A 15,349-nucleotide genomic window follows, 5' to 3' on the forward strand; every position below is an offset into this window, starting at 1 on the left:
AGTGGGGAATCAAACCCAGTTCTTCCAGAAGAGTCCGCACACTTAACCACTACACCAAACTGGCTCTCCTCAAGGTGACTGAATGGGATGGTGGCTAAACAACTTCAGACTTTACTGAATGAACTGAATTGTTTAGATATTTTCAAACCTGGTTTTAAGCCTGGTTGTGGAACTGAAATACCCTTGGTCACCCTAGTGGATGACCTGTGCAAGAAGATGTACAGTGGGAGTGCAACGCTGTTGATTCTCCTGGACCTCTCAAAGGTTTTTGATACCACCAATCATGGTATCATTTTGGATCACCTTTCTGGGCAAGAATTGGGAGGCACCATTTTGCAGTGGTTCCAGTCCCACCTGGAGGATAGGTTTTAGGTGGCATTAGGGGACTGCTGCTCACACCCTTGGCTTGCATGGTCCACAAGGCTCCATCTTGTCTCTTCAACTCTTCAACATCTACATCCAGAGATTTGGGCTGGATCGTCACCAATATATGGATGCCACTCAGCTCTATCTCATGCTTCCAGCTGATCCCAGGGAGGCTGTAAAAATCCCAGATCAATGCCTGAAAGCATTGATGTGAGCCAATAAACTGAAACTTAATCCTGACAAAATGGAAGTGCTTTTGGTGAGTAGAAATTTGCTGACCTGGGATTTAAAGTGTTTCCCATTCTGGATGAGTTTGCATTTCCCTTGAAAGAACAGGTCTGTCGTCTAGGTGTGCTCACTGGGACCCTATCACTCCAGTCTTGGTCCATCTACACTATCTCCCATTCTGTTTCTGGGCACAATTCAAAGTACTGGCGTTGACCTTTAAGGCCCTATTCCATTTGGGAACAACATACCCAAAGGACTGCCTACTTCCTTATGAACCTACTCGACCACTGTTATCTTCTGAAGCCCTGTTTCCAGTGGCCCCAGATTGTAAGATAAGTGAGTGGCAACAAACCTCTGGAAACTCTCCCCAGGGAGACTTGTCTGTCCCATTATGTTGTCATATTCCATCAGAAGACGACGACATTGGATTTATATTCCGCCCTCCACTCAAGAGTCTCAGAGCGGCTCACAATCTCCTTTATCTCCCTCCCTCACAACAGACACCCTGTGAGGTGGGTAGGGCTGAGAGGATTCCCATAGCAGCTGCCCTTTCAAAGACAACCTCTGCCAGAGCTATGGCTGACCCAAGGCCATTCCAGCAGGTGCAAGTGGAGGAGTGGGGAATCAAACCTGGTTCTCCCAGATAAGAGTCCACACTTAACCACTACACCAAACTGGCTCTGGCGTTTGGCATTCTGTCTGTGATCTCTTCTTCCCATCAATGTTTTGTTATTGTTTGTGCATGTGTTTTAGCTTGTTTCAATTGTTTGAATTATTTGCTTATGTTTGATTTGTGTGGTTTAATATGTGATTTTACTGCAGTATGTTTGTAAACTGTTAGCCACCTTCACAGCTCTTACAAGGGCAGAAAGGTTGGTATAAATTTTGTAAAATAAACGGATGGATCCAAAAACATCTTCACCAGTGGGAAGAGTGTGATTTGCACCAATTTTTTCCCATCACAGGCGAACCCCAAGTTGTCTTCTACATTGTTTCCAGAGGTTCACAAACAACTAGGGCATGATTCTGAGCAGCACAGCACATTACAGCAGAAAAGGAGGAGAATATGGGGAATTTCACTTCTGTGAGCATGACTTTGCTTACACTTTAGGACCCATCCCAGTGACAGAAAGCAGGGCTCTTCTCAGGTTTGTGTATGGGAAATTTAACATTTATCCACCTCTCACTGTTCCCCTCATCTCTCACACAGGAGATACATGTAGGAAAGGAGACAACAAATTGGCTTGTGCCGAAATCTGGAATTATATACACTGGAAAGGATAATGTACTGACAACTTTGGAAACCATAAACAAGGGGAACTGTTTTAGACATTAAAAATAAATATGCACCACATATATATTAATCTAGCATATGCCTCTTAACAGTAAAGTATGGGCCAGACCATGAAACTCTATCTCTGTAAAGCTCAGCTTTGTAAAAGCCTAAATAATCCAGCCTTAATTATCACAAATGCAGAGGTACTGTATGACAATTACATTCCAGTAGTCATGCCCTGCCCCCATACAATATACACATTAGTACCAGGTCTGCCATTACCCGATTTATTACTGACCACCCATAACCTCCTTCAGTTCACCATCTGAATTCAGCCTAAATCCTGAGAAAGCAATTCCTTGTCAGAGAGGGATACAGCAAAGCCTAGAGGACAATCAAGTAGGCAGATCATCATTCTAAGTTATACATTCTCTAGGAAATGTGCAACTTTGCATCTGCAACCTTTGTAGAGTTACAGCACAAATGTAGCAAACATGAGACAGGGGCCAGCCAGCTTTTTTGCCCACTCTTGCCCATTCTTCTCCTTACTTGTGCCACATGGCTTTTTATCCATGCAGGTCTCATGATTCCCGCGCATAACCTTATGGGTAGTCAAAGGCATCCCTGTCCTCCCTTTTTAATCGGGGGGGGGGGGGGAAGCTGGTTGGAACCAACCCTTCCTTTGGGGAAGACAATAAAAACTTGACATGAGAAAAAAAAACATCAAGAGACAGCCCTATTTATTGCTTAGGTGAGCTTACAAGCAAAGCTTAAACATGAAAATTAGACTTCAAAGAGATTTGAAACAGATATTGAATTTATTGGTCAGCTATGAGTAGGAAAATACATTGGTAAAGAAAAAGACAACCCTGTATATAAATATAATACTAGCTAGTTAAAATTTGACCAAGGAGAAAGTTCCACTGAAGAGAACAGTAAAAGCCCTTGTTTACCATCAGACTATATTCCATTTCCCATTTATCTTTTTGAAGAGCTGCCTATAGACAAATGCAACATTCTTTGAGCTTAGTGCAGATGATGTGCTGGTTTTTTTTGTGTGTGTTACACATATGGTAAACAAGAGTTAGTCCAGTGCATTACACGTTATACAGAAGTACTGTGAATAAAGACTAGGTATTCTAAATTTTAGACACTACTTAAACATACCAAGATACCTACATTTTAAAAAAGCTTACACAACCAAAAAAGTATAGCAGAAGTTAACATACCCTAAAATACTGTGTCAGGCTGGATGGAGGAAAAAAAAGACTCACTACATAAGCAGTAATTTTGAGAAGCTGCAGCATTTGCAGTGCGATTAATTCCTTTGAAAATGATAGTGCAATTATTTTGTCTGAGTTCTTTGTCCCATGGATAAAGTGAGAACTTTGTGTTTGAATCTGCTATTCTACATTTAAGCCACAGAATTCATATAGTCTTATTCAGAGGCTGCACCAAGAGATGCGAGTCTGCATCATGAATAAAGTTTACAGCTGAGATTTGCTTAGTTTTTTAAACCCGCAGATAAGTGACAAAATAATTACACACATTTCCTAGAGATTTTTCTCTGCTACTATCTTAAAAATTCAGAATCCCTAATGTTTTATACTTAATTTCCCACTTAAATCCCACTGTAATTGAATTTATGCACATGTATATCTATGCATGAGAATTAGCCACTAGAAATATGGCAGACCGTCGTTCCAAGGGTTTTCACCATAGGATCATCCTTAGATACCTAGTTTGATTAAACTGTTAAGAATGGGGAGGGAACCTCATGCCCAGCAATGCTTTTTTTAAAAAAAAAAAAAATATGACATTACATTAATAAGAAACACTGAACATATATTATGGCAACATCCAAAGCCACTTTCAGTAAATAAAGTGATAGGGTTATTAGAATTTAGCATTTTATGAAGATAGTTTATTGCATTTGTTTATGAAATGTTTGAATTGGTTTGAAGTAGGAAATGTTTTTTTTTTAAACCAGTAGACTTTGATATTGATCTATCAGACATGTTTGGTTCAATTTGCATCATTTTGCAAAGATGCAGGAGTATCTTCTCAGAGTGAGTTTCAACTCTTTGCTGTAAAATCTGACAGAAGAACCACAAAAGTTTAAGGAAATCTATCAGCTTTCTGAGCTCTAACATATCAAGAATCTTATCATCCCAAAAGTGAGCTGCCCACAGATTGCAACATGTCCATGCAAGAACAGAGTCCTTGAGCACATGAATGAGCCATAACCTTTTTAATATGCTGCCATAAATCTGTATAGGTGAAAACATGTGTAAAGCTTAAACCTTTAGGATTTACCAAGTGCACTCAAGCTCCAGCTTAAAAATGAAAAAAATTTCTAAGAAATACAAAATGAATAAGTGCTTCCCTTCCATAAAGCTTTCTGGACATACTATTAAATCATCCAGATCATCAGGAAACAAAAATAGGTTGCTGAGTAATGACAAGCTAAATCGGCTCCATTGCCACTGAAAATTGTCATGATGCACATTATCAACACATTGTTAAGGAAACATGAGTAAAACACCTTTTTATTCACACTTTTACAAAATAACCCAAAAAACCCAAAAAACAAGAACAGAAAAAAGCAACACTATGCATTGAATCTACTACATCAATTATTACCAGCATTCCGATGTACTGATTATAAACTGGACATGTTTGGTGTTTGCACAACTAAAAAACAAGTAACAAAAGAAAAATCAGGTCCCAGACAAGGATTCAAGATCTGGACTTTTCCTACTGGAATTTTAAAACACTTTTTGCTTAACATGAACATTTGGAGAATTTATTGTTCTCTTTTTAAAACAAAACGGTAATGCACTTGTAAGTGCTGATAGTTTCTTCTTTTATAAAATTTTCAATCATTATTACTAAGATTCATTTATTTATTTTTTAAAATTTACTATATTCAGAATTTCTCAATTCAAGAGTGAGCTTTTGTTCCTCTGCCTGCAGTTGAAACAAAAGCAGTTTGACCAAGTTCTTTCTCTAAATATGAAATAGGCTTAGTGGAAGTAGTTTGCTAAGGATTACATAGAATCCCCCTTTTAGGACAGATTTTTATATACTTGGCTTTCATACACTAATGGCACTATAAGGGTATGTTATAACCTTAGTTTTTGCTTGACACTTTAGAACAGGACTTGGTCGCTTTAATGATTGATCTGAAGTGTTGTCTAGGGAACCTGTGCTGAAAATGCATCTCTAGTTACACTGCTTTATAAACTGAAGACGGTACACGTTGTCTTTAAGGAATGACGACTGAGGAATGACTGAGGAATACACTTAAACTGAAATAATTCACATGATGGTATTTAGTGGGGAAGGGACACAAACAGCATTGTGCAATGACACTGAAAGAAGCAGTGCACAGGTATCAGAAGCTTAGAATTTGTGTACCCACAATCTGAACATGTTCAAAAAGTGATATTCAATGTTTCACGAAGAAAAAAAATAGATGCCACAGCTTATACAAAAGTATCTTCATAAAATTTTCACAAAATGTTAACATTATTTAAAAAAATAAAAGAGGGTGCACAGGTTCTCTCTGCATGCACAGGCAGTGCTAACTGAGAACAAAATTAAGCAGGCACAGTGGATACAAGGAAAGGATGACAGAACAGAAATTAAGAAGCTGTACACAAGAGTCTGCAGTTCCACTCCTGAGAGAAAAGTGGTGTTAGAATGTACATGAATAACAGCTATCAATCCACAAAAGCCTAATCAGTCACTGCTTAGCTTATCTGTTCTGAGAACAAGTTTATGCTTTTGCTTCAAGTTAAAAAGAATAAAAAGGGGGGAAGTATGCTAACTAACTTGAAGAAATATGCGGTGGTTTTACTAATTTAGGCTTAAAAGCAATGTTCTCAATTTTAAAATAATGAAGTAGTACATAAGGGCTAAACACCCTAACAGTGCAAATCATTAGCAGAGAAAGCCTGATGCAACTTCTTTTACAAGCTGGCCTTTATAACACATGAAACAGATAAAAATTTAGCCTTAGTTTACAATACAATCATTTTCCAAATCTGATTTTTTTAAAGTACAAAATCTCATAAATCAGGTTTTCTGTTGTTCATATACAATCAATAAAGGCTAAATTCAAATTCTATATTTTACAAACAAACAAGTCTGAAAAAGAAGGGAGTGAAGTATGGAAGAATGGTCTTCTGATGTTTACTACTGGCCTCAAAAAAGTAGTGCTACAGATATCTGTGCAAAGAGAATTTATTATAGTAATTCCCTATTTTCAAGGCATGAAATTACATTGGATAGAACGAACAAGATTATTTGTAACAAATCTAAGAAAGGCGCAAATGCACCAATCCCTGTCTAACAGTATACAAAGCGTGTTGGGCTCAGAATTGTGTGTCTGATAGCACCTGGCTTTTACTATTTCTTTATCAAATAACTAGATTTAAAATTAAGATCATTAAGAAAGATCCCTGTTGGCCATACCTCACTCCTTTATATTCAGATTTTACAATTTTACAAATAAGTCTGAGGTTGCCCTCTAAAATGTACTTGACTACCTCCTGCTGGGCAGATGGATTCCATTTACTGGGGACAGGAAAGGCAGCACCAGCTCCAGTTGTGCAAAAAGTGAGAAGTGGTCAGAAGGTATGAGTGGATGCGGACAGCCACTTATATTGTTCTCTATTAACCAATGATGATCCAAAGGTCCCAAGATGCCAAGAATGTTCAGCTGAGGTTTAGAGTAGAAGATGTAGTCAATAATACCCTGGGAAAGAAAGTGGGAAAGGGATATTAAGTGCAACTACATTCAAATATCTTTACAAAAACAAGCTACAGCAGTAGAAATTGACTCCCAGCCCTTCATCAGCTGTGCTACTACAGATATCCGCACATGAGTTCTAAGGGAGACAGTACTGTCTCTTGGAATTTCTGTACAGAGGTCAGACATTTTTCACCACTGTGGCATCTTCAACTATAAGTCATCTGAGTGAGAACCTAGTTCTGTTTTTGTTTTGCACCCTACTGTTAAATATAAACTCAATTTCCTTTCTTCAGAGAGCCAGTAAGACCCATTGCTTGTAAGAACCACTGCAAAGACTGATCCTATGCCATCCTCACAATTCATCTTACAAATTATAAGGTTTGAGAAGGTACTGCACACTACATTGAATGAGTTTTCAGTAGTAACACTAATACTGTTAACACTATTAGCTAAAATGAGTTCCTACTTATAAAAACTCTCACCTTGAAATCAAATGTGTAATTTGTATAAGGCATTAGGCCATTCTCATAGGCACTCTTTAACTTGAAACCATGAGTAATCCTTCCATTGGTGGTTCCATTTTTCCCATTACAACTGAAGTTAGTGAGACTTTCATTGTATCTCAGTTCCTTAAAATCTTTATGGTTTGTTTCCACTCCACCAGTGCTCAAATATTCTACTACACCTGAAGAGAAGGGATAAAAGTGATTATCAGTAAACAGATGCATAGATAATACTGCTGTTAAGAACATAAGAGAAGCCATGTTGGATCAGGTCAATGGCCCATCAAGTCCAATACTCTGTGTCACACAGTGGCCCAAAAAACCAGGTGCCATCAGTGGGGCCAGGACACCAGAAGCCCTCCCACTGTGCCCCCCCTCAAGCACCGAGAATACAGAGCATCACTGCCCCAGATAGAGAGTTTCAACAATACCCTGTGGCTAATAGCCACTGATGGACCTCTGTTCCATATGTTTATCCAATCCCCTCTTGAAGCTGGCCATGCTTGCAGCCGCCACCACCTCCTGTGGCAGTGAATTCCATGTGGTAATCACCCTTTAGATGAATAAGTACCTCCTTTTATCAGTTCAATTTCATTGAATGTCCATGAATTCTCGTATTGTGAGAAAAGGAGAAAAGTACTTCTTTCTCTGCCTTCTCTAGCCCATGCATAATCTTGTAAACCTCTATCATGTCACCCCGCAGTCGACATTTCTCCAAGCTAAAGAGCCCCAAGCATTTTAACCTTTCTTCATAGGGAAAATGTTCCAACCCTTTAATCATTCTAGTTGCCCTTTTCTTCACTTTTTCCAATGCTATGTCTTTTTTGAGGTGCGACCAGAATTGTACACAGTATTCCAAATGAGGCCACACCATCGATTTATACAGGGGCATGATGATACTGGCTGATTTGTTTTCAATTCCCTTCCTAATAATTCCCAGCATAGCGCTGGTCTTTTTTATTGCAGTCGCACATTGTCTCGACATTTTCAGTGAGTTATCTACCACAACCCCAAGATCTCTCTTTTGGTCAGTCTCTGCCAGTTCACACCCCATCAACTTGTATTTACAGTTAGGATTTTTGGCCCCAGCATGCATTACTTTGCACTTGGTAACGTTAAATCTCATTTTCCATGTTGATGCCCACTCGCCCAGCCTCAACAGATCCCTTTGGAGTGCCTCATAATCCTCACTGGTTCTCACCACCCTGAACAATTTAGTGACATTTGCAAACTTAAGCCACTTTGCTGCTTACTCCCACCTCCAAATAATTAAGGAACAAGTTAAAAAGCATCTTGATCTTGACATCATAAGGCAGGACAAGGAAAACATCTCCCAGACGGCCCCCCCACGATACTCGGTCTTTCACCAGTCCCGGACTAGCGGGCGGGGGGGAGGAGTGGCATTGCTCATATGAGAGGCTTACTTCTTTAGGGCTCTCCCGGCCCCGGAGATTCCAAGCATGGAATGTGCCGGCCTGATGTGGGACGTTGGGGAGGGGTTGGCAATCTGGCTGGTGTACCGACCGCCTAACGCACCGGCTAACGCCTTACCATCCCTGATGGAGGCTGCGGCGGGCTGGGCGTTGGAGTACCCTAGGCTACTGGTCTTGGGTGACTTCAACGTTCATGCCGACGACGCGGCTTCCAGTCAGGCGTTGGACCTAGTGTCATCCATGGCGACACTGGGACTCTCCCAGGTTGTTACAACGCCCACTCATCAGGCGGGACACATGTTAGACCTGGTCTTCGTGACGGGAGTTTTAGTGGACGATATTGCTACTATAGCAGTGCCATGGTCGGATCACTATGCCCTCAAGGCTCGTGTGGATGAGTCACCCCAAGCCTGTTTAGGCGGAGAGCGTATTTTAGCTCGCCCGTGGAGCCTGATGGACCCAGAACGGTTCTTAACGGCTCTACAGGATTCCTGGCCCACTGGCGACTCCCTGGATGACCTGGTAGAGTCCTGGAATGATGGACTCTCTAGGGCCATTGAGGAGGTCGCACCTAGGTGTCCTCTACGTCCCCGTTTGAAGCCGACGCCTTGGTTTAACCAGGGGCTGTGGCAACAAAAACGTGGACTCAGACGACTAGAGAGACAATGGCGGCGTACTCGAGACGAAGCGATTCGAACATCCTATAGAGAGAGTTTGAAATCCTATGAGATGGCAATCAAAGCCGCAAAGAAAACATACTTTGTGACTAAGATTGCGTCCGCAACTTCGCGCCCGGCACAATTGTTTGATATAATTCGGAGTCTTACGATGCTGCCGCAAGGCAGACCAAATTCTATTGAATTGGAGATTGGCTGTGAGGCTTTTGCGAAATTTTTTGCGGACAAGATCGCGTCACTCCGCCTCGACCCCCCGGCCATATTTGAGGCAGCTAGTGAAACCAAGGCTCCGGGCCTGTCTTCGGATCGTGTTCTGGATGGCTTCGGTCCTCTCAGCCTGGAGGAAGTTGACAGGATTCTCTTATCTGCATGCCCAACAACCTGTAATTTGGACCCTTGCCCCTCCTGGCTTATTAAATCTTGCCAGAGGGAGCTTAGATATCCTGTACGGGATATCATAAATAGATCCCTGATGGAAGGGCATTTTCCAACACCGCTCAAAGAGGCAGTGGTCCGCCCCCTCTTGAAAAAAACAACCCTAGACCCGGCCCAATTGGCGCATTACTGGCCGGTCTCAAACTTGCCCTTTTTGGGCAAGCTTATCGAGAGGGCAGTGGCGATGCAGTTACAGACTTTCCTGGAGGACGCTTCCGTCCTCGACCCACTCCAGTCTGGCTTTCGCCCGGGCCATGGGACGGAGACGGTGTTGGTCGCCCTGGTAGATGACCTTCAACGGCATCTGGATCAGGGTGGCTCGGCGGTGCTGATGTTGTTGGACCTGTCGGCTGCGTTCGACACGGTCGACCATCGGTTACTGACCTGCCGCCTCGCCGACGCGGGGATTCAGGGGTTAGCTTTACAGTGGCTTTCCTCTTTCCTCAAAGGTCGGGGACAAAGGGTCGCGATTGGGGGTGAGCTATCCCGGAGGCGCACGCTTGATTGCGGAGTGCCTCAGGGGGCAGTTCTCTCCCCGATGTTATTTAAAATCTATATGCGTCCCCTTGCCCAGATTGCCCGAAGGTATGGGCTGGGTTGCCACCAGTATGCTGATGACACCCAGCTCTATCTGCTTATGGACGGCCGACCGGTCTCCGCCCCAGAAAATCTAGACCGGGCGTTACAGGAAGTGGCTGGGTGGCTCAGACTGAGCGGGCTGAGGCTAAATCCAGCGAAGACAGAGGTCCTTTGCTTGGGTCGTCGGGGTCCCGGGAGGGAAATCCCCCTACCAGCTTTTGACGGTGCGCCGCTGATAGCGGCGAACAGGGTCAAAAGCCTGGGGGTACTATTGGAGTCCTCCTTAACGATGGAGGCTCAGATAGCAGCCACTGCCAAGTCCGCGGGCAAGGCAGTTGGCCCCCTTCCTGGAGCGTGACGATCTAGCAACAGTGATCCATGCCACGGTCACCTCGAGGTTGGACTACTGCAATGCTCTCTATATGGGGCTGCCTTTGTGCCGAACTTGAAAGCTGCAGCTAGTGCAGAATGCCGCGGCCCGGCTGCTGCTAGGGCTCCCAAGAAGGGAGCACATCCGGCCGGGGCTCCGGGATGTGCACTGGCTGCCAATAACTTACCGAGTCCGGTACAAGGTGCTGGTTATTACCTTTAAAGCCCTATATGGCCTAGGACCTGCCTACCTGAAGGACTGTCTCTCCCCACATGTTCCCCAGAGAGTACTGAGAGCGGGAACTCAAAACCTCCTTGTTATCCCCGGGCCAAAAGAAGCCCGTTTAAAATCTACCCTGAACTGGGCCTTTTCTGTTATGGCCTCTTCCTGGTGGAACCAGCTGCGGGAAGAGGTGAGGGCCCTGCGGGACCTTGCTCAGTTCCGCAGGGCCTGTAAGACAACCCTCTTCCGGCTGGCCTATAACTAGCTGGCACAAGAAACTAAGTGTGGTTTTACTAGATTTCTGCTGTCCTTAATGTTTTAAATGGTTTAAATGTTTTAAATGTTTTAATTATTTTAACTGTTTATATGCTTAAACCTTATTTATGTGAGATTCTATGTTGTGAGCCGCCCTGAGCCACTTGCTGGGAAGGGCGGGATATAAATCATAAAATAAATAAATAAACATTCCACAGTTTTTGTACAACACACAGTGTGACAGACTGCACTTTTTAAAAGCTTACAAGTACTGTACAAACAGGCAAACGACTGTGCAGGGTTAATCCTTCACAGAGTCACAGAGGTCTGAGTGAAAGGCTGCTCCAAGAGATCTGATTGGTTAGCATCAGCTGAACAAAGCACAATCCTTACAACAAACTTCTAAGGTGACAGTGATCTCTCTCCACATAGTGTAATGAGCATGGGATCAGAAGCTGAGAAAACAGAGACTTGCTAAATAAGCTCATGACAGACATGACATTTGAACCGAGGACTTCAGATTTACCATTTGGTCCTAGCCGCTACACCCATCCTCTTCTATAAGGTCAAGACATTTCATCCATTCCACTTGTCCAATACTACCACAAATCAAGCAGAATTATCATATCCTTCATAACCAATCCTGATTTTCCTTATGCCTACCTGCATCCATAATGTACTTAAAGCATGTCTTTTTTTTCAGCATACCAAAAATTCTTTAAGTCAAACAGCCCTCATTTAGTCACAAACAGTATATGGCAGCACATACCAGAGTCTGGCAGAGAATTCAGGTCAGCACACAGTACAAGTGGAATAGTTGCATGTTCTCCTGAAACACCACTCTTGAGACTGCGAGAGGCTTTGTCAATGATGTTCTTCACTTCAGAAAGGAACATCATGGTCTGAACCAGCTTTACATCAGAATACTCTGGGTCCCAATGCATGTGTGCATTTGCTACAAGGACCAGCTGTTTGTCCATTCCAGGGTGTGGTTTGCCAGCTAGAACAAAAAATAATAATTGTTAAACCTGAGGTGACAGAAATGAATTTTTTCTACATGAACAAAAAAAAAAATGCCTTGAAGTAGTTTAAAAGACATCACAAAGTGAGTCACCAACAATTTGAGTTTAGCAATCCAAGTTTAAAAAATCAGCCAGCCATTTTATGCCTGAAAAAAATGACACTGGGCTCTGTGCTCCCTCTGGTGGATTTATTATATTAATATGATTAACAGAAATCAACTAGAGTCAAGTTACTATATGTAATTTTGTTGTGAATATTTTGACACACGGAATTTTAAATTATCTGCACTATTCGCCAGACACTGCCCCTCATCATAGAACATTAAATGTAAATAAAAATCCTGCAGACTTTACAAACTTGTAGAAAAAGATTTCATTCAACATTTTAAACACAATACTGGAGAGTAAAATAGCGCAAATGACTAGCAGTCTGTCCTGACTAGAGACTGGTACAATACTAGAACAGCAAAACAGAAAAAGAAGAGTAGAAAATCATGGACAACATGGAACTGTAAGCATATAAAAATTAGAGGAGAGAGATCAAGAACCTTCATACATTCCCAACACATGTGTCCCTCAGCCTTTAAAACATTTGTTTAAAATCACATGGACTTGGTTATCAATACTTGGTTTGGTTATTACAATCTACTATGCTAATATATTATTCCAAATAAGAAATAAAATAAGAGGACATATGGCCCTTCTGGGGATTGGGGAGAATACAGATGTAAGGGCTAATAAGGTGAGATAAGAAACAATATCCCTGTTAAGTACTCAGGATTCCATTGTTCTGAGTGTTGTAATAACTTGCAAGTCAGCAATTTCCCTTTCTGGTCTGTTCCTGAAGTTCCTTTCCAATAAAACAGCTACTTTGAGGTCATCCATTGAATGTTCTGAAAGGCTGAAGTGTTCTCCTACAGGTTTCTCAATTTTGTTATTCTTGATGTCAGATTTCTGTCCATTTATCCTTTGACAAAGGTTTGCCTATTTGCCCTATGCAGAGAACTGAAAGGCATAGTTGGCATTAACAGCATATTCAATGTTAGAAAATGAGCATGTAAATAAGCTTGAGATAGTGTAGTTGATGATGTCAGACCCAGTGATACTATTGTCTGGGTGTATGTGGCAGCAAAGTTGGCATCTGTGTTTACTGCAAGCTCTGGTACCAGTGTCCATGTTCAAATTAGATATATTATTGTGGGTGAGGAATTGTTTGAGATTGGGGGGCTGTCTCTGTGCAAGAAAAAGGTTTGCCTTCTAGTACTTGTAAAGAGAACTGTCAGAACTATCCAGCAGAAGTTGTAAGTTGCTGATGATGCATTGAACTGCTTTGAGTTGAGAACTGTATGCAATTACTAGTGATGTTCTGTTATAGTCTCTTTTAGGCCTGTCTTGCCACAGGTTCTCTCTGGGTACTATTCTGGCTTTGTGAATCTGTTTCTTGACTTTATCAGGTGGGTACTTAGTTCCAAAAAGGTTTGTTGTAGATCCCTCAGGTGAGAATCTGACTGTAGGACTGGAGAAGATGCAGCTATAACATAGAGCCTGGTTGTACTCAATGGATCATTTGGTATATGTTTAGGATGGTAGCTGGAGGCATGTAGGTATGTTTTATTGGTCAATAGGTTTCCATTGTAATGTGGTGTTTATGTGCCCACTGTGTATTTTTACAGTAGTGTCCACAAAATATATTTCTTGCATAGACTGGTTCACTGTCAGGTTGATGGTGGGGTGAAAGTCCAGGGCTTCTTTACAACTACTTCAACAATCAAAGGATTTATTTAAAACTCACAACTATATACAGGCATATCAGAAATGAATGGAAGAAACAAAACAATGCAGACAAAAATGCTTCATCTCTCTCCCTACTCTAAACTCATGTACTATCTAGGTGGTATGCAAAGCAGGAATCTTACTTCATTGCTCTGGGGTAAGCTGATCAAACATATCCCCAAAATGGCCACTGTTTTTGGCCCAGGAGTAGGGCTATATCTGCCTCTGTCTGTGGCAAGCTCCAAGTGATGACTGAATGGCTTCCTGCCAAAAAACCCCCTCAATAATATAAACAGCAGCTCCTGCCCAGGAACTGGCTGTTCCTCCTGCAGCATTCTGGAGCAGATCTACTCTGATGGATTTCCCGTCTTCTCTAGGAAGTTGCCCACAGATTACTGGTTGAAGACAGGAGGGGAGTAGGGAATGAGGAGATTAGGTCAAGGCCTACCTGAAGTTTGATAGTCTCCTCCCATCCAACCCACAGAAAGTTAACCACCCCCCCCCCACACACACAAGATGGTGTTTCTCCACAGGGTCCTAGGACAGAGTCCATATATCCAGATACCCTCACCGTGATAGTGCATATGCCTGAGACAATGGGGTGTTGTGGGTTTGTGTATTTTGGGTAGAAGACAAAAGGTACCTGGTCGAGGCTCCTGTGGTATGTCTGAAATTATTTGTTCCTGAATGTTCAGGGATAATTTCTATATAATCTTGTTTAGTTCTTTTTTGCATTACTGTGTGGGGTCTGAGTGCTACTATTTGTAAAAAGCAGTATTTGAGAGTTGTCTTTAAGCCTCCTGGATGTAATCTGAGCTATTCATGATGACAATGGCTCCACCTTTGTCTGCCTCTTTAGTTATAATATCTGGATTGCTCCCAGGATCCAGATACTGGTGGAGCCAAACTTCCAGGTTTTGCCACCTCGCAATTGGTGGCAGTCTGCAGACCTTGTCTTCAGTGGCCCCTCTGAATCGCACAGTAAAAAGGGTGCAATTGTGGTATCCCCAGGGGTACCCAGGCAAGGGCCCCTCGTTAGCAGGGAGCCTGACAGGGGCTCAGGAAATCGGTGGTGGCCGGTTCTTGAGCCCTCTGCCGTGACTATCGCCATTGCTGGCACCAAGAGGTGAATGTCCACTTGCTTTATTATCTCAGCAGCTTTTTAATGAGTTTTCTTTCGACTTCAACTAACAAAACTATACCCCGAAAGTAAGTCTATTTTGGAATGTTGCTGATCAGCTAAAATTTTACTATAAAACCAAATTTGACTGCTCAAAAGGAGGGGGGAGGAGGATAAAGACACCCCCCCCCCCAAGATCTGCTTACAAATGTAAAGGAACAAACTTATAATAACTTATTTCAAGTAACATGAATTAGACTGAGTACATATATTTGAACAGCTCTGGTTTAAAATTAAACAAGCAGTAATTGGACTATTAGCATACTATACT

The 15,349-nt window shown here is 42.2% G+C and overlaps 1 protein-coding gene across 6 annotated transcripts in view; it reads right to left on the minus strand.

Moving 5' to 3' along the window:
* Nucleotides 1-2,665: 2,665 nt before the first annotated feature.
* CNOT6 (CCR4-NOT transcription complex subunit 6) overlaps nucleotides 2,666-15,349 on the minus strand; it is a 60,055-nt gene continuing 47,371 nt past the window's right edge. For all 6 annotated transcript variants that reach the window (XM_060240372.1, XM_060240374.1, XM_060240371.1 and 3 more), the window contains 3 exons: nucleotides 11,873-12,103; nucleotides 7,112-7,314; nucleotides 2,666-6,632 (listed from right to left, as the gene is read on the minus strand). In XM_060240372.1, the coding sequence (XP_060096355.1) occupies nucleotides 6,420-6,632; nucleotides 7,112-7,314; nucleotides 11,873-12,103 (647 nt within the window). In that variant the 3' untranslated portion in view covers nucleotides 2,666-6,419. The remainder of the gene's footprint in view (nucleotides 6,633-7,111; nucleotides 7,315-11,872; nucleotides 12,104-15,349) is intronic.

Source organism: Heteronotia binoei, chromosome 5 (assembly GCF_032191835.1).
Source record: "Heteronotia binoei isolate CCM8104 ecotype False Entrance Well chromosome 5, APGP_CSIRO_Hbin_v1, whole genome shotgun sequence".
Lineage (NCBI taxonomy): Eukaryota > Metazoa > Chordata > Lepidosauria > Squamata > Gekkonidae > Heteronotia > Heteronotia binoei.